At 33.0% G+C, this 23,504-nt stretch overlaps 1 protein-coding gene across 5 annotated transcripts in view; it reads right to left on the bottom strand.

Moving 5' to 3' along the window:
• The window catches only part of PTBP2 (polypyrimidine tract binding protein 2), a 71,385-nt gene that overhangs the window by 36,337 nt on the left and 11,544 nt on the right, over positions 1-23,504 (bottom strand). For all 5 annotated transcript variants that reach the window (XM_004420803.3, XM_014780127.2, XM_014780126.2 and 2 more), the window contains exons 3-5: positions 6,841-6,916; positions 2,496-2,668; positions 1,380-1,523 (exon numbers count right to left, since the gene is read on the bottom strand). In XM_004420803.3, the coding sequence (XP_004420860.1) occupies positions 1,380-1,523; positions 2,496-2,668; positions 6,841-6,916 (393 nt within the window). The remainder of the gene's footprint in view (positions 1-1,379; positions 1,524-2,495; positions 2,669-6,840; positions 6,917-23,504) is intronic.

Below are 23,504 nucleotides of genomic sequence, written 5' to 3' on the forward strand. Positions count from 1 at the left end.
TAGTATCCTTAAAAAATTGTGAAGTTGTAAAACATGACAAGTTGCAAAGTAAAAAGGATGATCAAAGAAGATTAAAGCGTTCTGAAAATTAAAAACATGGCTGCATAAAACTTTTTCAATAGAAAGAACTTTACATTGATTGTTCCCTGTGACTGGAATAACCCAGACTAGAAAAAGTGCCTTATTCCATAACCATTTTGAAGTTTGTTACTCAAATGTCACTTCTTAATAGGGCTTTCACGGGTTATCCTATTTAAAATTACAAATCCCCCTCCCCTACATACATCTATCTACAGATGCCTTATCTTTATTCTTTATACAATCCTTTCATTTGAATATTTTAAAATGAAAATGTATTCTCTAATTACTTTACTGAAAATACTAACATATAAAATAAAATTGAGATACTAAATGCCACTTTAAATTCTAAGTAAAGAGAATACGGAATAGATGTTTCCTTTCGGTGTATTTCTTCACGATAAATTCTTAAAGTACAACTTCTGGTTCAAAAGGAATAAAATTGCCAAATTCAAAAAAAGAGAAAGCTAAAATTTTAGCCTTATCTTTTAGACAAAAAGTTTTAAAAGCTTATTTTTCATAAACTATCAAAATGATCTTGAGTCACTTTTTATGAAAGTTAAAATCTATGAGGAATTATTTTCCATTAAATTTTCAATGAGACCGAGTCAGGTAAGTTTAGATTTTACTGAAACAGAAAAATATAATTAGCTAAAAAACGATATTAAAAGAGCCAAAGTTTTTAGACCATTACTGCAGTCCTATATATTTAGGTCTAAAACCATTCTTATACTATTCTTTTAAAATATACTAATTTTAAATAATTAATATCTTCTACATCACATTCTTAAAAGATCAATAATACATTCACATATTCTCAATTCTTGCATTTTTTTCCCCAGGAAAACCATTAACATATCTCAATAGGGATTTTTCCATAAGAAATTAAGATCTATAAAAAGTCAAATAACCAAAGGCACTGAACTTTACACCTTAAATTATAAGCAGCAGAGCTGTATAAATACTTTATGCTAATAAAAAGTCCTAACTCATAAACACTTTCTATACAAAAATCTTAACTTGCAACAAAAAAAAGAAGATTTTGACCAGGACTTGAAAAGCACTGATAAAATTCTATTTAATTCATCCAGTACCAATTTAAAATATGAAAACAACAGACCACACACACTTTTTGTAAATTAATATAATATTTAATACTGCAAGAAAATGTCTTAAAAATAACAATAAAATGCTCACAAAAACATCTTCTGAATGGTTAAAAATTTTATTTTCTGTTAATATGTTCATGAGATTCTAAATATGTTCTAGGCCATTTTATTTATGTACCTACACATACTCACTTGGTTTAATGTATTATCTGTTTTTAGTTCTTTGTGATTGGAGTACTGGATATAAATCGGTTGGTTACGAAGATGAGGTGTCACAGCAGAATAGTAATTAACCATAGTAATAGCTGCTTCCTCTGTTGCTAGTTCCAAAAATGCCTGAAAATTTAAATAGCAAAAACGTTAATAATACTATGAACTAAATTCAAATGAACTTCAATACCTGTGTAATCTATTCAGCTAATTAGAAAAATCAGTATCTAGAATATAACTTTTCAAGTTACATTTAGATGCTCTAATAAGTAAAATTAGAAATCCTTTATTGAAGTTTAGATATACAACTAAAGCTAACCTCAGAAGAAAGTTCTTTGAGTACACGGTGCTTCTGCCTTCTACCTCTGATTTTCCATACACCACAAATGTACTTCCCTCAACAAAAGCTAAAGAAAATAAAATCTAAACATTTTTTCTAGCTTTAGAATTTTACCACTCCTAACCCAGAGAACATAAGAGATCCCAGTCATTTTTAAAGCAGTATAATTTAACAAAGAAAAAAATTAAAAATTAAATGTCAGATTATTAGTAACATTAACAACATTTAAGAGAATGCTAAATTTCATAGATTCTTCTAAACAGTACCATTAGAAATTTTATAACAATATTTGATTTTTAATATACCTGGGCCCTACTGCTATAGGTACATCTATGCAATGAAAAATATCCAGGATTAATGAGTATTTTCTGCTAATGCTATCAGAAATATTTCTATGGGATAAACTTAATGGAAAAGATGCTAGTTAGTGCCCCTACTGATTTCTGATATTACAAAGAGCAGAGCCGCAATAAAAGAAATACTTCATTTGTATTTTCCACAATCTCATTATAATAATTGTTCAGTTAGAGTCCTAAAGTGAATTCAAAAGGCAAAATTTGAAAACTATGGTGAGATTCATTATGGCTCCCTAGCACTAGTTTTCCCCACACAGCTACCAGGAAAAGTCAGAATAAGACTTCTCAAGTTCTTTTAGAAAAGTAACCTACCATATTCTACCCCTGTATCAGGCAATAGCTAATTCACATCTGCTGGGTAGTTTGGGGCTTAGTATTTTATAAGTCCTGAAAGAAGTATACCTGATTTTTTCCTTTCAGCATAAGGATGTTGGTCACCTTACCAAAAGGTAAGCCTAAAGCAATAACTTCAGTTTCTGTCACTTCACCAGGTAACTTTCTAATATGAAGTACACGTGAAGGAGCACCATCCATTTTATCTTCTCCTTTAAATTTTTTACTATCATTACCATTGGCTGAAAGACATTAAAAAAGAAGTCTTTATTATTACTTTTCCTTATTTGCATAAAAAACACAAAACAAAGTTAAAAAAAAAAAACATAGCTGAGTATACTTGAATAATTCCTAAAAATTCAAAAACTGGGCTTTCAAAGAAATGAAGAAAATCATATCCACCAATTATTATTAAATGAAATTATCAATTAATTAAGACTACTATTGGGTCAGTATGTTTATGAACAGTATGTGTAAAGAGTAACAAGCAATATGCAAATACATTAAAATACAATTTCATAAAGAAATTGTCCAATGGCTAAAGAACACAATTAGTCTGTAATAAGATGATTAATTGCAAAATAACAAAAACACAAAAAAATGGGAAAAATTTGACTTAGTAAAAATTAGGGAGATTATAATTTCACCTGAGAAATTATACATTGCTCAATTTGAAAATATTCTACCCAAAAATGAGATCAAAGAAAGCAATGCTGTAAAAATGATTATGCAGTCAATCCACATTATGGCTTACCTACAATGAGCCTCTCCTAACTTGCTGATATTACTACCCAATCTACCTAAATATTTTGTCTATCAACATCTATATACTATAAATTATTCATGGACTTGATTAACTTATTCTGTTACTTTGAGCTTTAAAGTAAACTGATATATTTTACTTAACAAATTAAAGTTACCTGCCTTTATTCCAGAGCTTCAACAAAAATAAAAATCTTACTAAAGGGGCAATAAAATAGGTGACGTTTTACGGAAAACTGTTTGAAGAACTTGCAGTCTATTCACTATTCCAGATTGGTGGTTATCTTCTAAGGACTCAAGGATATTTCTGAGACTCTAAAATGAAGAATCCCGATACACTGAAAAATAAACCTGTATACTCCATTTTGTATATCATTTTGGGTACTTTATGGTACTCCCCAAAACATTCCACACTATCTATAAACAATATTATATATATAAAATATATAAATATCCAACAATACCTATAAAACTCTAAGATCATCTTGATCTCTAAGTGTCTTCAAAATTCATTCACACATTGATTCTCTAAACAGTTACTGAGAATCAAGAATGTGTCTGGCACTGTTTTGGGCTCTGAGAGTATAGCAGTGAACAAGATCAGTAAGATCCAGGATACTGGGAGAGGTGGACTAAATAGCACATGAACCGGATAATTTCTCACAGTGATTAAGAGCTACGAAGAAAGGAGAGTGATGTGATTAAAGGTGATTTAGCTGAGGACTGGAAGAGGATGGTGTGATAGTGACTTGACTGGATGAATCAGAGAAGGTATCTCTAGAAGATTATACGTGAATTTACCTGATAATTTACTTGTTGAGTTATACTTAAGTCATATTTTACTCTAAGAGTTTCACTCAAGTTTATATATATGAATGACCAGCCAATGCACTTAAAAATCCCCTTTGCTGGCTTTGGCTTCTGAATATATTACCATGAAAATCTTGCTGGCTAGCTCCTCATCGCTCCAGAAATATAAAACACTACAGGAAGCTCTCCACCACACCTCCTTTCATAACTAAGGAAGATTTGCGCACACACAGGCATCCGAACTTATCAGAAAGAAGAAACAGGGTACATTTTCTGTTTTGTAGCATCTTATCTAACAAAATCATCATTGGGTCTGTTAATTGAAAATGTAAGTTAAGCAAGGAATCAAAAAATACATATATACCTTAAAACATATTTTCTTTTTATTTATCCTACTTGATATTTTCCTTCAAATATTTTAAGTTTTCAGCCATTACTGCCTCAATTACATACATATTTGGCCCTATTCTCTTTACTCACTCTCTGGAACTCCAATTACACATATGTTGGACTGCTTAATTGTCCCAAAGATATACTCTGCCCTCTCTGGTAAACTGAATAATTTCTGTTCATCTGTACTCAAGTTCACGAACATTTCTTCGGTTGTCTCCAATCTGATATTAGTCCCAATCAGTGAAATTTTCATTTCACATACTGTATTTTTCAGTTAGAACGTTTTCTATATGCTTTCTTTATAGCTCTCCTTTCTCTCTTAACATATTCCTCCATGTATTCACTCATTATTTCAATATGTTCCCTTATAGCTTTAAAAATATTTATAGTCCTTGTCTGCTAATTCCAATACCTAGGTCATTTTGGGGTCTGTTACTATTTAATGCTTCTTCTCTAGTTTAGGGAATGTTTTCATGCTTCTTCACATGATTTATAATTTTTGATGGTATGCAGGATACCGTGGATGACAGTTGTAGGAAGACTGAATCATGGTCTCTTCCTTAGGGGGTGGTGTTTTGTTTACGCAGGCAATTAAATTACTTGTGAATCCTGCATGTCTTGTCAAGCTACACTATCTCAGTTTCTTAACTTGGTCTTATTGTTGTTGACACTTAGTATAGCGTGTGATCCTTTCTCTTAAAGCCTGAGCTTTCTGTAGTCTAAACTGAACGTTTGAGGTACTTGGCAAGACGTCCACATTCTGACTTCCCAGAACTCCAGTGTCGCAGAGCACTAAACAACTTTTGGAATCACCATTCTAGCTCTCAGCCCCAGTGCAGGTCATTTCTGATAGACCATGCAGAGTCTCAACCTGAACACATGCAGCCCAGCCATTATTCAAAATTCTAAACGAAGTGAATTCCCACACCCAATTCTGTCCCCTGCCCTAAGGCCTGGACAACTTCTTTTTTCAGGACCCTTCTCCACAAATCCCAGAGGTCTAAGCAGCTTTGAATTCCAATCTTAGTCTCTTCAGCTCAGTCAGACCTCCATGCTCTGCTTAGGCTCCAACCTCCCTGTACTACAACAGTAGGGGGTACCCCAAGGCAGAAAGCCAAAATGATCATGAGACTCACCTCACTTGTTTCCCTTCTCTCACAGATCATTATACCTTGTAGTGTCTGCTCATCAATTCCAGACAACAGCTGTCCCATATATTTTATTCAGTTTTATAGTTTTTGATTGGGGGAGGATGAGGAGAGAAGGAAAGGCTGCTACCAGTTACTCTGTCATAACCCTACATATTAATTTTTAAAACATTTCCATTATCAATCACTATTATGTATTGTTTTAAAAAATAAACCAGCAGAGTTACAGACATTTGAGCCTATTTGTTCAATTATTTGTACATGGTACTTTGAATATCAAAATCATGGCCTAGTAATTTTGCTTTGTAATCATGACATGGAAAAGTCAGTAATAATGATGTGTGGACAAATTTATCTTCACATCATTATGACTATATTAGGTAAGTACTTCATTTCAATTTTTACTTAACTGAACTATCAGGAATGTGTACGTGTGTGCCAAGGTGTGTGTATACACAAGCAATGGCTATCTGAAGGAAATTAAAATGCTTCCAGTCTTTTACAATCTCTTTATTGCCAAATACAATTAATTCTGCAACCAAGTAATTCAGGAGAGGGTTTAGAATAAACGAACTTTGATTTTAAGTAAAAAATGTAAAATGTAAGGTCCTAAGGCAAACTAATTCAATCATCATCATCATCATCAGATTCAAATTTTGGTCCATCAGCCATAAAACTAAGGCCTAAAAATTAGTCTATATTTGTTTACAAACAGACATTACAAACAACCAACGTTACTTCAGACATATACAATGTAAGGCAAAAAACCCTAACTATGAAGATTAAATAAATCATACAAGTAGATAAAGTAGATTTCCAAGTAGATAAATAAAGGAACTCAATTCAAAGAATTAAAATATTGTTACAGCAAAGAAGAAAGGTTGTAAGCACACAAAAAAGACAACTATGTAGTTGAATCTTTTGGTTTTTATTTACAGTTTGGGCTTTACGGCTCACGGGATACAGAATACTTAAAATTATTCTAAGACACGCAAACACAAAAACTAAAAACAAAAATACAAAAGTGGTAAGAACGAGGGGACTTGATAACATGAAAGAAAAAGAGTTATATTCTTGTGATAAAAAAAGCAATCAGACTTAGTCACTTGCCCACAGAAATCATCATCTTCAGGTTTTTTCACTTGACACATACATACTCTAGTAAAATTTCCTCTAAAATGCTTCAACAGAAAGCATTTAAAAATAAAAGCTATTCTGGTAAAACAGACTACATTTTATTTTTAACATTCTGCCCCATAAAATGGCAAATAATGACAGACTGTTAAGAGAGTAACACTTACCTGTAACCACCATGCTGCTCATATTAGAGTTTGGACTACTGAGAACACTGCCTGAGAGTAGTTCGTCAGATCCTCTCTATAAAAACAAAAACACATTAGCACAAGACAACTTTAAATTTAAAAATATTAATCTGAAAGCTTGTCACTTATCTGTAACTTTTCAAATAGTCACTGAAAAACAAATGTCAGGTATTACACTATTGGAAATAAGTTAAAAAATTCAATCTCTAAAATAAAAAATTAATTCCACTCTGTCACTCTCTCTCCCTATTCCACAAAGCCAACAGATTTTCCTTTCTTCCTTTCATCCAGTCTAGAAGACAATAAATAGGAAAAACGATTAGATTCCATAATCAAAAGCTTTGGAGAACTACCACAATTTCTTCATAAACAAACTAACGCCACACCAGCTGGACTTTTTAACAAACATTCTGTGAATCTTCCAACCCTATAGCCCTTCACTCATCCAGATAACTCAGAAAATCAGAAACTCCATAAAATTAGAACTTTATATATTAGCGAATTGGATAACTAATCATCATCATCATTAAAATTAACAATTAGGTATATACTTCAGTGGCTAGAACACTGAAAGCAAAAGCAAAACGTATGGAACGAGAAATTTCTTTCTGCCAATATAAAAAGAGATTAAATCATGTCTTTAAATCCTTTAGAGAAAGGGTTATAAATTCATACTTTCTGAGAACCGCACAATTGTTCAAACCAGCCAGTGCTGTTTTATCTATTTTAAAAAAGTGTGTATTTACAAGAATATGTGTGAAAAGACTAATATTTAAAATAGCTAAATCAACTGTTTTGCCTGTTTTAAGTATGTGTATATTTATATACATGGGTATTAATATTTAAAATAGCTAAGTCAATACCAGCCGATTTAAACAACCAATCAGAACAAAGAAGTTGAAGGCAACTATCAAAATGAAAAAAATGTATAAAGGAGATAATTTATCAAAGCATTTCAAAAAGTCCAAAACAATCCAAATTAACTATAAACCTTAGGCTAATTTGTTTAAACTCATAATTAATAAGCTGTATTATAACAAACACCAAAATGGTAAACAAATATTCACAGGTCATCTCCCTAATTGTTTTAAAAGCTTTCTACTCATTAACATTGAATGTTCAACAGAAATACAAGCACGGGAAAAATAAAAACACAGTATCAAGCCACATTAATACCATATTTGCATCATATCTAATTTATCAAGGTATGGAAGATTCAGTATGGCATAGTTTTATAAGGACATGATAAACAGAATTAGATACACCAGAGATTCTCGAAGTGTGGTCCCTAGACCATTAGACTTGGAAACTTGTTAGTAATACATGTTCTTGGATTCACCTCAGACCTGCTGAATAAAAAACTGAGGGTCGAGTCCAGTGACCTGAGTTTTAACAAACCCTCCAGGTGCTTCTGATGCATGCTAAACTTTAAGTACAACTGATATGTATTACTGGTTCACTATCAATAAAAATGTTTCCGTTTTCTTATTTTTTCAGAGCAGTTTTAGGATTACAATAAAATTGAGAGGAAGGAACAGACACTTCCCATACACTCCCACCCTGGACACATGCGCAACCTCGCTCATTATCACACTGCCCACCAGAGGGTACATTTACTACCAAGGATGAAGCTACACTGACACATCATAATCACCCAAAGTCCATAGTAAACCTAAGAAGTTCACTCTTGATGTACATTCAATTGGTTTAGACAACTGTATAATGACATATATCCATCATTATAATATCATATAGAGTATCTTCACTACCCTATAAATCCTCTGTGCTCTGCCTATTCATCCGTCCCCCTCTTCTTATTGTCTCCATAGTTTTGCCTTTTCTAGAACGTCATATAGTTGGAATCATACAGTATGTAGCCTTCTCAGAGTGGCTTCTTTCACTTAATAATATGGATGTAAGGTCCTTTCATGGCTTGATAACTCATTTTGTTTTATTGCTGAAGAATATTCCATTGTCTGGATGTATCACAGTTTAATTATCCACTCACCTACTGAAGAACTCTTGGTTGCTTCCAAGTTTTGGCAATTATGCATAAAGCTGCTATAAACATCTGTGTGCAGGTTTTTGTACGAACATAAATTTTCAACTCCTTTGGGCAAATACCAAGGAGTGCGATTGCTGGATCATTTGGTAAGTGTATATTTAGTTTTGTAAGAACGGCCAAACTGTTTTTCCAAAGTTGCTACACCATTTTGTATTCCCACCAGCAATGTATGAGGGTTTCTGTTACTCCATAACCTCATCAGCATTTATGGTTATCAGTGTTCCAGATTTTGGCTATTCTGATAGGTGTATAGTGGTTATCTCATTGTTGTTTTAATCTGCATTTATTTCCCTGATGACAAATGATGTGGAGCATCTTTCATATGCTTATTTGCCATCTGTATATCTTCTTTGGTTAGGTGTCTGTTAAGGTTTTTGGCCCATTTTTTAATCAGGTTGTTTTCTTATTGTCGAGTTTTAAGAGTTCTTTGTATATTTTGGATAACAGTCCTTTATCAGATGTATCTTTTGCAAATATTTTTTCCCAGTCCTTGGCTTGTTTTCTAATTTTCCTGATAGTCTTTCACAGAGCAGAAAGTTTTAATTTTAATGAACTCCAGCTTATCAATTATTTCATTCATGGATTGTGTCTTTAGTGTCGTATCTAAAAAGGTATCATCATACCCAAGGTCATCTAGGTTTTCTCCTCTGTTATCTTCTAAGAGTTGTATCCATTTTTGCATTTTACATTTAGGTCTATGATCCATTTTGAGTTAATTTTTGTGAAGGGTGTGACATCTGTGTCTCAATTCCAGTTGTTCAAGTAGATGTCCAGTTGTTCCAGCAGTATTTGTTCAAGAGACTATCTTTCTTCCATTGTATTGCCTTTGTTCCTTTGTCAAAGATAAGTTTACTATACTTCTGGGGGGCTCTATTCCGGGCTCCCTATTTCTGGGCTCTCTATGTTTCATTGATCTATTTGTCTATCCTTTCACCAAAACCACACTGTCTTGAAAACTGTAGCTTCACAGTAAGTCTTGAAGTCGGGTAGTGTCAATCCTCCAATTTTGTTCTCCTTCAATATTGTGCTGGATATTCTGAGGCTTTTGCCTCTCCATATAAACTTTGGAATGTTTGTTAATAGTCATAAAATAACTTGCTGGAATTTTGATTGGGATTGCACTGAATCTATATATCAAGCCAGGAAGAACTAACATCTTGAAAAGATTGAGTCTTCCTATCCACAAACATGGAATATCTCTCAATTTATTTAGTTCTTTGGTTTCGTTCATCAGAGTTTTGTAGTTTTCCTCACACAGATCTTGTATATATTTTGTTAGATTTATACCAAAGTATTTCATATTTTTGGGTGCTAATGTAAATGGTACTGTGTTTTTAATTTGAAATTCCACTTGTTCATCATCTGTATATACAAAAGCAATTGATTTATATATTAACCTTGTATCCTGCAACCTGCAATAATCACTTATCAGGTCCAGGAGATTTTTTGTTGATTGTTTTGAATTTTAAACATAGACTATCATGTCATCTGCAAACAATAACAGTTTTAGGTCTTCCCTCACCATCCGTGTACCTTTTATTTTCTTTTCTTGCCTTACTGCATTAGCAAGGACTTTCAGTAGGATGCTGAAGAGAACTGGTGAGAGGGGACCTACTTGTCTTGTACCTGATCTTAGTGAGAAAGCACTGAGTTTCTCACCATTAAGTATGATGTTAGCTGTAGTTTTTTTGTAGATGTTCTTTATCAAGTTGAGGAAATTCCCCTCCATTCCTAGTATACTGACAAGAGTTTTTATCATGAATGGGTGTTGGATTCTGTCAAATGCTTTTTCTGCATCTATTGATATGATCATGTGATTTTTCTTTTTTTTAAGTCTGTTCATATAACAAATTAACCCAGTTTTCTTTGTTTGTATGACAAGTATGCAAGGTGGCATAACGGAAAAGGGTTCTGCAGAGCAATTAGGCAAGAAAAAGAAATAAAAGGTATCCAAATTGGAAAGTAAGAAGTAAAAAACTCCGGCTGTTTGCGGAGGACATAATTCTATAATATAGAAAACCCTAAAGAATCCATCAGAAAACTATTAGAAATAATCAACAACTACAGCAAAGTTGCAGGGTACAACATCAACTTACAAAAGTCAGTTGCATTTCTATATACTAATAACAAACTGGGAGAAGGGGAAGTCAAGAATATAATCTCATTTACAATCTCAACAAAAAGAATAAAATATCCAGGAATAAATTTAACCAAGAAGGTGAAAGACCTATACACTGAAAACTGTAGGACATTATTGAAAGAAATCAAACAAGACATAAAGAAATGGAAAGCTATTTCAATTCATGGATTGGAAGAATAAACAGTTAAAATATCCGTATTACCTAAAGCAATCTACAGATTCAATGCAATTCCAATCAGAATCTCAATGACTATCTTCATGAAAATAGAATAAAGAATTCTAAAATTTATATGGAACAACAAAAGACCCTGAATAGCCAATCTTGAGAAAAAAGAACAAAGCTGGAGGTATCACAATCCCCGATTTCAAAATATACTACAAAGCTATAGTAATCAAAACAGCATGGTACTGGCACAAACAAAGACACACACATCAATGGAACAGAAATGAAAACCCAGAAATAAAACCACACATCTATGGACAGCTAATCTTCGACAAAGTAGCCAACAACATACAATGGAGAAAGGAAAGTCTCTACAATAAATGGTGCTGGGAAAACTGGACAGCCACATGCAAAAGAATGAAAGTAGACCATTATCTTATACCACACACAAAAATTAACTCAAAATGGGTTCAAGACTTGACTCTACGAGCTGAAACCATAACACTCCTAGAAGAAAATATACACTCTTTGACATCAGTCTTAGCAGTATCTTTCCAAATTCCATGTCTACTCAGGCACAGGAAAAGAGAAAAAATAAACAAATGGGACTACATCAGGCTATAAAGCTTCTACAAGGCAAAGGAAACAGTGAAAAGACAACCCACCAACTGGGAGAATATATTTGCAAATTACATATCCAACAAGAGGTTAATTTCCAAAATATATTAAAAAACTCATATACCTCATCAACAAAAACCAAACAATCCAATCAAAAAGTGGGCAGAAGATATGAACAGACATTTTTCCAAAGATATACAGATAGCCAACAGGCACACTAAAAGACGTTCAACATCACTAATTATTAGGGAAATGCAAATCAAAACTACAATGAGATATTACCTTACACCTGTTAGAATGACTATAATTAACAAGATAAAAAAAAACCCAAATGTTGGAGAGGATGTAGAGAAGAGGGAACCCTCAAACACTGCCAGTGGGAATGCAAACTGATGCAGCCACTATGAAAAACAGTACGGAGATTTCTCAAAAAATTAAAAATAGAAATACCATATGATCCAGCTATCTCACCACTGGGTACTTATCCAAAGAACATGAAATCAACAATACAAAGAGATTTATGCAACCCTATGTTCACTGCAGCATTATTCACAATATCCAAGACATGGAAGCAACCCAAGGGCACATCAACTGATGAACAGATAAAGAAGATTTGGGGGGTGTGTGTACAGTGGAATACTATTCAGCCATTAAAAAAGACAAAATCATGCAACAACATGGATGGACCTTGAGAGTATTATGTTAAGCGAAATAAGCCATACAGAGAAAGACAAACACTGTACAATTTCACTCATATGTGGAAGATTAACAAACACATGGATAAAGAGAAGAGATTAGTGGTTACCAGAGGAGAAGGGGGAGAGGGGTGGGCAAAAGACGTAAAGGGGCACATATGTATGGTGATGCATAAAAACTAGACTATTGGCGGTGAGCATGATGCTGTATATAGAGAAACTGATATTACACTTGAAATTACACAATGTTATAAACCAATATGACCTCGATAAAATAATTTTAAAAAGTAAAAAAAAAAAAGGGTTTCCACCTCCTACCTATGTAACTGGTAAATTAACTATTCTAAGCTTTAACTTCCTCATTTATACAATAGAGATAACATCTACATCACAGTCCTAGAGATTAAATGTGATAATATACGGATAGTGATTACCAGGCAAAGTACCTGGCCCACATCAGTAGTGTTTGCTATAATATTCCCAGGTGTCAACCAAGCACAGGGTCCACTCAAAATTGCTGAACAAATAAATGAATGAATGCTGATTATTATTAACTGCCTTAGTTCTCAAAAAACACTCTGACTCCCCTAGTTTTCAAAAGTATATTTGACCCATTTTCAAATACATGTTACCAGTTTACTCTTTAGATATTTGCTTACTTGTGAGTCAAAATCCTTCCAAACCAGTGGATTCATAAGTGTATTACTTATGGAGATGAGGTGTGTGGAATCTTAGGTCTACTAAAGTAAAAAAGAAAGCCTGTAATTTTGACATGTGGTGTCAGGGCACTCTCTTTCTCCTTCCTGCGATGCATCCTCATGAATGACAAAGTATTTCTATTTTAGTTTTTTTTTTTAAATTTTCTATCTGTGGTCTTTCTTCTCCCTCAGAATGATTTTACACCTATTAAGAGAATAGGTTTAACAGCTTTCATAACTGAGTCAGAAGAATTAATATCAAATTATTTGCAATTTTGAGATATTTTTACAAAAATTATTGAATATATTTTTGTAAATGTATTGCATTATTTTTTATAAAAAAATCAACTATGCTTTTCCACTGAATAAAAAGCTTACAGTGGTATATAATAGTGATTATACCCAAAAGAAGTGATTCTACAGTATTGATAATGTTTAAACATTTCCATGTTAACTGATAGAACATTTTATTTGAAATACCATGGCACAGGTGCTTAACCTGAAGAGATATAAAATTGAATGACTCAACAGTATAGTGATTGAAGGCTGTTCCACAGGAGTGGCTGATGAAACAAATTAGTGGTACTTAAACTCAGAATCACAATCTCTACTAAGAATATGTATTTTTTAAATTTAATTCATCTAAGATAGATGTCAATTGATCTTACATTCAATTAAAAAAAGAAATTAAGCGTTAAGATGTGCACTGATGTCCCTTGTTAAATTTGACCACAGAAAACTTTTCCTCCTGTACGGTAACAATGACCACGTCATGAGAAACTAGCAGCCCACAAAAACAATTAGGAAAATGCTAATATAGGAAGATACAATCTATATACCAAGTAGAGAAAGAAATAAGTGTAAAAAAAATAGGATAAGTACAGTTTAAATGACATTTTGCATTCATCCCAGGGGTAGAAATTTCTTGTTTTTCACTGCTCTTGGTTATTGGACATTCTGTTCATCATAATAATCCAATGCAACTACCATCTATCACTCCCAGAAGGAAGAGCTGCTGAAACTACCAGGAAGACAAGAAAGAACTGAAGGCTAAGCTTGACAAGAGTCCCTGATTCTGCGAAGTTTCAGGACTGAGAGCAGCCCAAAGACTTTCTCCTCTGGAGAAGAGAGAACCATGACAAAAAGTCATGGGACAAGGATGCAAGTTCCTGAGGAAAATCAGATTCTTGGAGAGGAAGAAGATGCTCACTCATGTGAGTATTTCTGGTCTCCTTGAACACAGAGGTGCTGCCAAGGAGCCGAAGAGGTGGACTGAATGGTAACTACTTACTAGAAGCTGTGAAAGCACTAATTCATACAACCAATAAAAATACAGAATACAGATAACAATGATAAACTAAGTTTATCATTCATTTCTTTTAAACAAGACAATAAAATAGACAAACTTCAGGAGAGAATAATCAAGAGGGGAAAAAAAAGCACCATTATACATCATCAGACCACACACACAAGAACAAAAGCTTGGGGAATAATGAAGCAACAAGATCAAAGAAACCTGGCCCAGTGAATAACCTCATGGAGCAGATTGACAGGACAAAATCATATATGAAAAAATGAGACATAAATAATTCATGGCAGTCACTACTCATGGCAAGGCAGGAGGGGGATGAACAGGAGCATATAAACATATGCAACAGTATTAGTAACATTCAATAATAATTATCAATTCCAAATATTAATTTAGAAAATTCAAATCCAAAAAGACAGAAAATATACAGAGCAAGTTCTCCCTCAGTCCAAAATTAATTATCCTTAAATTTAATATAATTTCTTCCCCCAAATTTATATACATCTACATGTTTTTAATATTCATACAAAACAGGATCACACCATATGTGCTGCTTAGCATTGTCCCCTTTTCACTTAATAACACAGCTGAGAGATTTTAATTCAGCACATACTAATCCATTTCATTTACCAACAGCTTCATAGCATCCTAGTACACTGGTGTCCCATGTTTTGCTAAATGCCCCACTTGATGTATATTCCAGTTATATGCAATTTACTCATTGTATTTAAATATCCATGAAAGTCACAAAAGTAGATCCCATACTATGTAACGAATACCTCAATAAATTCCATGAAGAAGAAACTGTACAGACCATAATATTTGGTCAAACAGACATTTTAATGAAAAGAATAGAGAAAAGAAAAATAGAACAAAAATCAATTGTTTTAGTTTGATTAGATGAAATTTTGAAATAGTTCCTAAATAACTGGGGTCAAAAAGAGAATCAAAACTTCAAATACAGACTATTATAAAAATTTAGAAAGACCACTCTATAAAAAATAGGCAAAAGATTAGTTCTCAGTACATGAAATGGAAATTATTCTTAAACTGAAAAGCTGTTTAATCTTGCTCACATTAAAAATAAATTCAAATTAATACTACATTTAGATGCCATCTCACTCATCAGACTGGCAAAACTCCAATCATTTAACAATATACTCTACTGGGGAGGCTATGGGGAACAGAGGCACTCATATACTTTCTATTCAGCATCACAAACAAATGAGAAAAATTTCCATATACAGCCACAGAGTGACCTCCAGGATGATCTCCATGATATAGTTATCATTAAGTAAAAAAGGCAAGATATAAAACCCTATGCTTACTGTGCCACTTTTTCTCTAAGGTCTGGTAGGAGGGAGGAAGTAGGAAGAAATTCACATTTGCTTATATTAAATAAAAGAAGAAGAAACCAAAAATTAATGAATATAGACAACTACAAAGGGAGAGAAAATGCAAAGTAGAGTGGCCAACTAGACTTCTATCAATGTAGCTTGTTCTACAGTTTTGACTTTGGAAAACTTAGCCAAAAGTGAAAAGCAAAAGCAAAATGAAACAAACAAACCTATGAGCTTAGTGGTAGAACCACACATAGAATTCTCTCAATAAACTTTAAAATTCTGTAATTATACTATACAATCTTTGTGGAATACATTTTAAGGACAAACGTAACTGCAAAAAAATCTTAAACTATATTCAATAATTAGAACATTAGTGTATTACTTAACGTTGCTTTTTAAAAACCTAGTACATATATGTAATAATGTTAACCTTAGTGAGCAAGATTTTTTCAATGTACAAGAGACACAAATATAAAATCAGAAAAGTAAAAGCCATAAAATTAAATATGAATTGGAAATAACACACGAGCTTACAATGTATTTCTGTCTTAAAAAATTTTGCTAGCTCAATCCACCGAACGGGCCTTGAAGCAAAAACAACCTAACAGCAATTAGCACCTCTGCACTCACATTATTGTGGTCTCTAGGGACCTCTTCCCACCCAAAGAAACCAGGATTTTTTTAAAGAAATGGCTAATTAAAAGTCTGAAGCAAGAAATAATACTTCAAGCAAGTCAATATCAAAGCTACTGGTGTTATGGGCTCCCCCTTGCCCAAGATGAAACAATTGAAGAAATTTAAAAAGAACGATCTTTGCAGTAAGACTGTAAAATAAATGTAAAAATCCTTGCCTTCACAATGATACTAATAACAAGAATGAAGATCTCACAATGGTTACACTGGAGGTTGCTAGAGTAGCAACTCATCAGGAAAAATTTTTATAGTCAAAATCTTATCCTGCTTTTCTTATAAAATGGGTATTCCAGTATGACCAAACATGGAAAAAGTTCTTCATAGAAGTCTAACTAATATATGCAGGGGGTGAAGAATATCACCGTTTTTGCAATACTTAACGTAATTACGCAATCATTAGCTACTAAAACCCAACAGATGAAAGGACAATAGAGCACTCTAAACTGGATGCATCCAGCTGACAACACCTAAACCTACTGATAAATGTTAACATCACAAAGAGGTAACTAAACATGTTCCACCTGATGTGACACAATAGGAATTACACAGAGTACATCTAGAGAATATCCTTGCTAAAATTTAAATTAAACCTGAATCTGATCAAGTCTCATCTAACTTTAAGTTTACAGGAAATAGGATATGAGGAACATACAAAATGACAACATGGAGGTATAATCAGCAAATTAAGAAAGTGGAAAATTGTACAGAATAGATGACCCAGTTTCCCTAACAAAGAAAAAGCAAGAAAAGGTGACGGAGAAGGTAAATTGATTTATAGATAAAAAAGACTTTAAAGGTATTTACCAACTCAACATTCTGATTTTCCCTAGCTCCTGGTTTGAAAGAAAAAAAAAGTGAGACATTTTTGAGGGACCTGTGAAATTTTGACTACTATTGGGTGATCAAAGGATATTAAGAAATTATTTTAAATTTTATTAGGTGTCATAATGGTATCAATGTCATCTTTAAGAGAGTATATCTGTTAGAAATACTCACTGAAGTATTTGGTGATATGAAATGATCTCTGAGATTTGCTTCAACAGGAAGGAAAAAGAAGTGTATTATACCATTCACATATATACCATTCACACTACTTTTGCATAGCTTGAAACTTTTACAAGGAAATTTAAAAAAATAAAAAGATACAAGACACTGATAAAAGAAACTGAGGACAATCCACATAAATAGAAAAATATTCCACGCTCATGGATTAGAAGAACTAATATTGTCCAAAGTCCATACTACTCAATGCAATCTATAGATTCAATGCAATTCCTATCAAAATTCCAATGGCATTTTTCACAGAAATAGAAAAAAAAAAATGCTAAGATTTGTATGGAACCCGCAAAGGGCCCCAAGCAGCCAAAGCAATCTCGAGAAAGAACAAAGCTGGAGGTATCACACTTCCTGATTTCAAACTATACTACAAAACCTTAGTAAAGCAAAACAATACAGTATTGGCATAAAAACCCACACAGGTCAACAGAACAGCATAGAGAGCCCAGAAATAAACTCAAGTATATTTGGTCAATTAATTTACAACAAAAGAGCCAAGAATATGGGGAAAGATACTCTCTTCCATAAATGGTGTTAGGAAAAGTGCACAGCTACATGCAAAATGAGACTAGACCCCTATCCTACACCACACACAAAAAATAACTCAAAATAGATTAAAGACTTGAATGTTAAGACCTGAAACCATAAAACTCCTCAAGAAAACAGAGGAAAAAAGCACTTGGACATTGGTCTTGGCAATGATTTCTCGAGTGTGACACTAAAAGCAAAGGCAATCTACAGAACTACAGACCAGGAGAAAATAACTGCAAATCATGTATGTGATAAGAGGTTAATATCCAAAATAAAGAAAGAACTCATACAACTCAGAAAAAAAGAAACAATCCAATTAAAAAATGAGCATATCTGAATAAATATCTTTCCAAAGAAGACATACAATTGGCCAACAGGTACATAAAAAGGTGCCCAACATCACTAATCATCAGGGTAATGCAAATCAAAATCACAATGAGTTACCACCTTGAACCTGTTAGAATGGCTATTATCAAAAAGACAAGAGGTAACAAGCATTAACAAGGATGTGGAGAAAAGAGAGCCCTAGTGCACCGTTGGTGGGACTATAAACTGATGCCGCCACTACGGAAAACAGTATAGAGGTTCCTCAAAAATTTCAGAAAGTACTATTATATTATGCAGCAATCCCACTTCTGAGTATTTATCTGAAGAAAATAAAATCACTAACTTGAAAAGATATTTGCACCTCCATGTTCAATGCAGTATTATTTACAACAACCAAGACATGGAAACAATCTAAATGTTCGTCAACAGGTGAATGGATAAAGAAATTGTGGTATATACACACAGTGGAATATTATTCAGCCATAAAATCCTGCCACTTGCAACAAAACAAATGGGCCTTGAGGGCATTATGCTAAGCACAATAAGTCAGACGGAGAATGACAAATATTGTATGATGTCACTTGCATGTTGAATCAAAGAAAAAGAACCCTGAATTCATAGATAGAGAACTGATTGGTGGCTGCCAGAGGTGGGGGTGGAGGATAGGCAAAATGGGTGAAGGTGATCAAAAGGTACAAACTTGAAGTTATAAGATAAATGAGTCCCAGGGATGTAATGTACAGGATGGTGACTACAGTTACCAATACTGTACATATGAAAGTTGCTAAGAGTGTAAATCTTAAAAGTTCTCATCACAAAAAAAAAAAAAAAAAAAATTGTAGCTGTGTGTGGTGACGGATGTTAATTAAACTTATTCTGGTAATCATTTCACAATACATACATATACCAAATATTATGTTTTACACCTGAAACTACAATTTTATATATCAATTATATTTCAATAAAAAAAGAATAAGAGAACTCTACAAGTCAAAACTTATTGCCAAAGATATCAACTGATCTTTCTTAATCTTGAATGCATTTCTAAACAGGAAAATAAACAAGTTCAAGATCCACTGTAATGTGGACAAAAAATAACAAAATAAATCTAGTATGAAGCAGAGAAAGAAAAATAAAAACAGAAATTAGTGAATTATGAAACAAAACTACAAAAGTTGGTTCTCTGAAAAGACCAATAAAATAAGGTCTCTGACAAGAGAAATAAAGAAAAACAAGAAAATACAAATGTTCAATATTAGTAAAGGAGGAAACCAAGGAGAGAATTCAAAAATGCTATACAATTCGGAGAAATGTGAAACTCAGTAAACAGATAATTTTCTAGGAAAGTACTGAATAACTGAATAAACCAACAACTTGGGAAGAAATTGACCTATTTGTCAAAGAAGTATCCCTCTCTCAGTCCTTAACACATAAGCTGTTTAAAATCCTTGTAATATAGAGAAAATGATGGGAAGTACATACAATGTTGATTTACTTTGGTAAAATTACTGGTGATTTATTTTCTTTTCCTCTCTTTGCCTCAAGCATTAAGTTTTCTGCATTAGGCATGTCTTTCATAATTAGAGAGAACATTATGAAGAAGGGGAAAATTCTTCAAAAAAATGTTATAGTTCTCTGCCTTTGAGCTCAAGCATTGCCATCTTATTTTATTGATAATGCAAACACAATGCTCCCCCAATTAACTTACAAAAACACTGCAATTTAAACCCAAAAAGTTTTCATAGAACTTACCCAACTGATCTTAAAATATATATGTTAGAGAAAATGCCAAGACAATTGTGAAGAACAAAGTTGTGAAATTACTCTATGAGATTCCAAGACTTACTGTGATGCTACACTAAACTAAGACACTGTGGTACTGGTATAGGAAAAGATAAACAATGAAACAGAAGAGATAGCCTAGAAAGAGTTCCATGCATATAATAGAAACTTGACAGCTGACACTGCACATCAGTGGAAAAATACATGAGCTACTCAACTGAGTTGGTACTGAATTTGTTAACCATAAGGGAAAAATCATTAAACCTTTACCATACTACACAAAAATTAAATTCCAGGTAGACTGAAGCCCTAAATGTGAAAATCAAAATTTTTAAACTTTCAAAATAAAATCCCCAAGATTATATGTAAGATCCTGAGTTAAAGAAAGATTTCTTAAAACTGAAAAATAAATGTGATATAAAATTTCCAACTTCTATTCATCAATGTAAAAAAGTAAGCCACAGATAGGAAGGAGTTATCTGTAGCACGTGTAACTAACAAAGTTTTAGTATTCACAATATATAAAAACTCCTAGGAACCAATAAGAAAAAGATAAAAACTACATTAAAAAGAAAATGGATAGGCTATATGAACCGGCATTTAACGGAGAAAAAACACGACTGGGCAATAAACTAAGAAAATACTAATACTTAGGGAATTCAAATTAAAACAATCTAATGTACCATTCACATGTACATGAGAATGACAACAACTAAAAAGTTCAACAATGCCAATTATCAGAGAGGATGTGTAGAAACAGGAATTCTCATAAACTGCTAATGGAGCATAAATTAGCCCAACCACTTAGGAAGGCAACAAATCAATATCCAATCAACTTGAAAACAGACACACCTTATAATCCAGCAATTCCACTTCTAGAGAAGCTCAAATATTGATGTATATTGATATATGCACAAGAATGCTCAGAGCAGCAATTTGTAACAGGAAAAAATTAGAAATAACCTAAATATTTGTCAAAGGGGCAATAGTATATTCATATAATCATATACTATGTGGCAATGAAAATAAATGAATTAGAGCTACATATAAACTTAGGGTAAAAACACCAAAAATAATATTGAACAAAAAGACTAAGTTACAGAATACACACAGCATGACAGCACATATAATTTAAACATGTAAAACAAAACCATATATTGCTTAAGAAAAAGTATATCAACAATACATGTAGCAAAAGTATAAAGAAATGCACAGGAATGGCAACCACCAAATTCAGGATAGTGGTTACCTGGGGTGGAAGTCGCGGGAAGTATACGCAGGGTGTTATGGACTAAATGTTTATGACCCCCACCCCCCAAAATCATATGTTGAAGCCCTAAGCCACAACTTGATGGTATTTGGAGATGGAGACTTTAGGAGGTAATTAGGGTTAGATAAGGGCCAACTCCCTACCCTCAAAAATTCTACTAAATTTTAAAGGCTCAAAGGAATCCTCCATAAAGCCTCTATTAACATCACTAAAATGAGCTCATTTTGTATCCTATTTTTTTTCCTGACTTCTTTTGGATTATACATCTTTAATTTCAGTCACTTCCCACCTCCAATTATTTTAGAAGTTACACAGGCTATCTCTGTTTTTACTGTGCTCACCCTCACCCTTACAATTTTAAAATATAAACTTATCTGATTCATTTTGGACTTTAAGTTTCCACCCTCAAGACTGAAACTGTCCAAAACAAACGGAATGTGAGCAACACATGCAATCTCATGAGTTTTCTAGTAGCCATATTCTAAAAAGTAAAAAGAAAAGGTAATACAAATGATATATTTTATTTAACCCAAAATATTATCATTTCAACATGTAGTAAGTATAAAAATTACATTCTTTTTTTTCCATCAAGTCTTAGAAATCTGTATGTATTTTACAATTGGAGCAGATCAACTTAGACTAGCCACATGTCAAGTGCTCAATAACCACATACGACTAGTAGCTCCATAATGAACACAGCTCAAAACAATACTAGATCATCAGAACTTAAACTCCATTTACTCTACTACTCTCTTACATGTTGTTATGATTTAATATTTTTAGTTTTATTTTTTAAACCCCAAATCAAACAATCACTGCTATTATTTTCTTATCTAGTTAGCAATTAAATTTACCCACAGGCTTTCCAATTTTTGGGTAACCTTAGTTCTCCTACCTCAGACCTCCTTTCTGGAGTCACTGGCCTTCTTCTTGAAGCACAACCTCTAGAAATTCCTTCAGTGGGTCTGTTGATAAATTTCCTCAATTGCCTTTTTGGAGGAAAAAGGGAGTGTTTCTGAAAATATCATTATTTTGTTTTTCTCCTTATGTGATAATTTAGCTGACTATGCAATAATAAGTGGATAGCTGTTTTCACTCAACACTTTGCAGATACTATTCCACTATCTTCTGGATTCCCAAGCTGCTGAAGAAGCATACTGTGTCTTTCTAGTTCTTATGTCTTCTTAGGGAATCTAATTTTTCTCCAGCTGCTTTAAAGATCTTCTCTGTCTTTGGTGTTCTGCTCTTTCATGTCGACATTTCTAAGTTTTCTTGTGCCTCCCAAATCTAAGAATTCATGTAGCTCATCAATTTTGAAAAATTATTGGTTTTTAGCTCTTTGAATTTTGCTTCTCTGCAATCTTTAATTTCTCTTCCTGAAACTCTAATTAGATGTTTGCTAGAATTCGCTTCCTTTCCTCCATATCTTTTAAGCCCTTTGTTGCTCTGTGTTAAATTGAGTAAATTTTATTTTACAGTTCACTAATTCTCTTTTGTGCTATCTGACCAGCTATTTTTAACCTAGACTCCACTGCTTGTAAAAATTAATCTGTAACATTTTACTTCCATTAAACTGTTCCTTCCAAATCAGATTTACAGATCAAAGAACTACAGTAACAACCAGCACCATCACTTGAGCACTTATGTGCCAGTCTGTGCTAAGTCTTTTAGATATCTATCTTCAAAATAACTTTTGACATAGGTCTTATTAAGCCCATTTAAAAATCTGTAAAAACTGAAGCTCAGAGGTTACTTTGTTCAGTGTTATAGAGGCCAAACGCTAGTGTGTTAATTCTAAATCACATGTTCTTCTTAACTCAACAAGATCATCAATGAAAACACATTCTCATCCACCATCAAAAATTCCTATTTACATTAAATTTTAATATTGTATTTCTATTATATGAAACATTCTTGTCCACCATCAATATTCCCAATTTACATTAAATTTTA

Source organism: Ceratotherium simum, chromosome 2 (genome assembly GCF_057802395.1).
Source record: "Ceratotherium simum simum isolate JZ-2026a chromosome 2, ASM5780239v1, whole genome shotgun sequence".
NCBI classification, from domain to species: domain Eukaryota; kingdom Metazoa; phylum Chordata; class Mammalia; order Perissodactyla; family Rhinocerotidae; genus Ceratotherium; species Ceratotherium simum.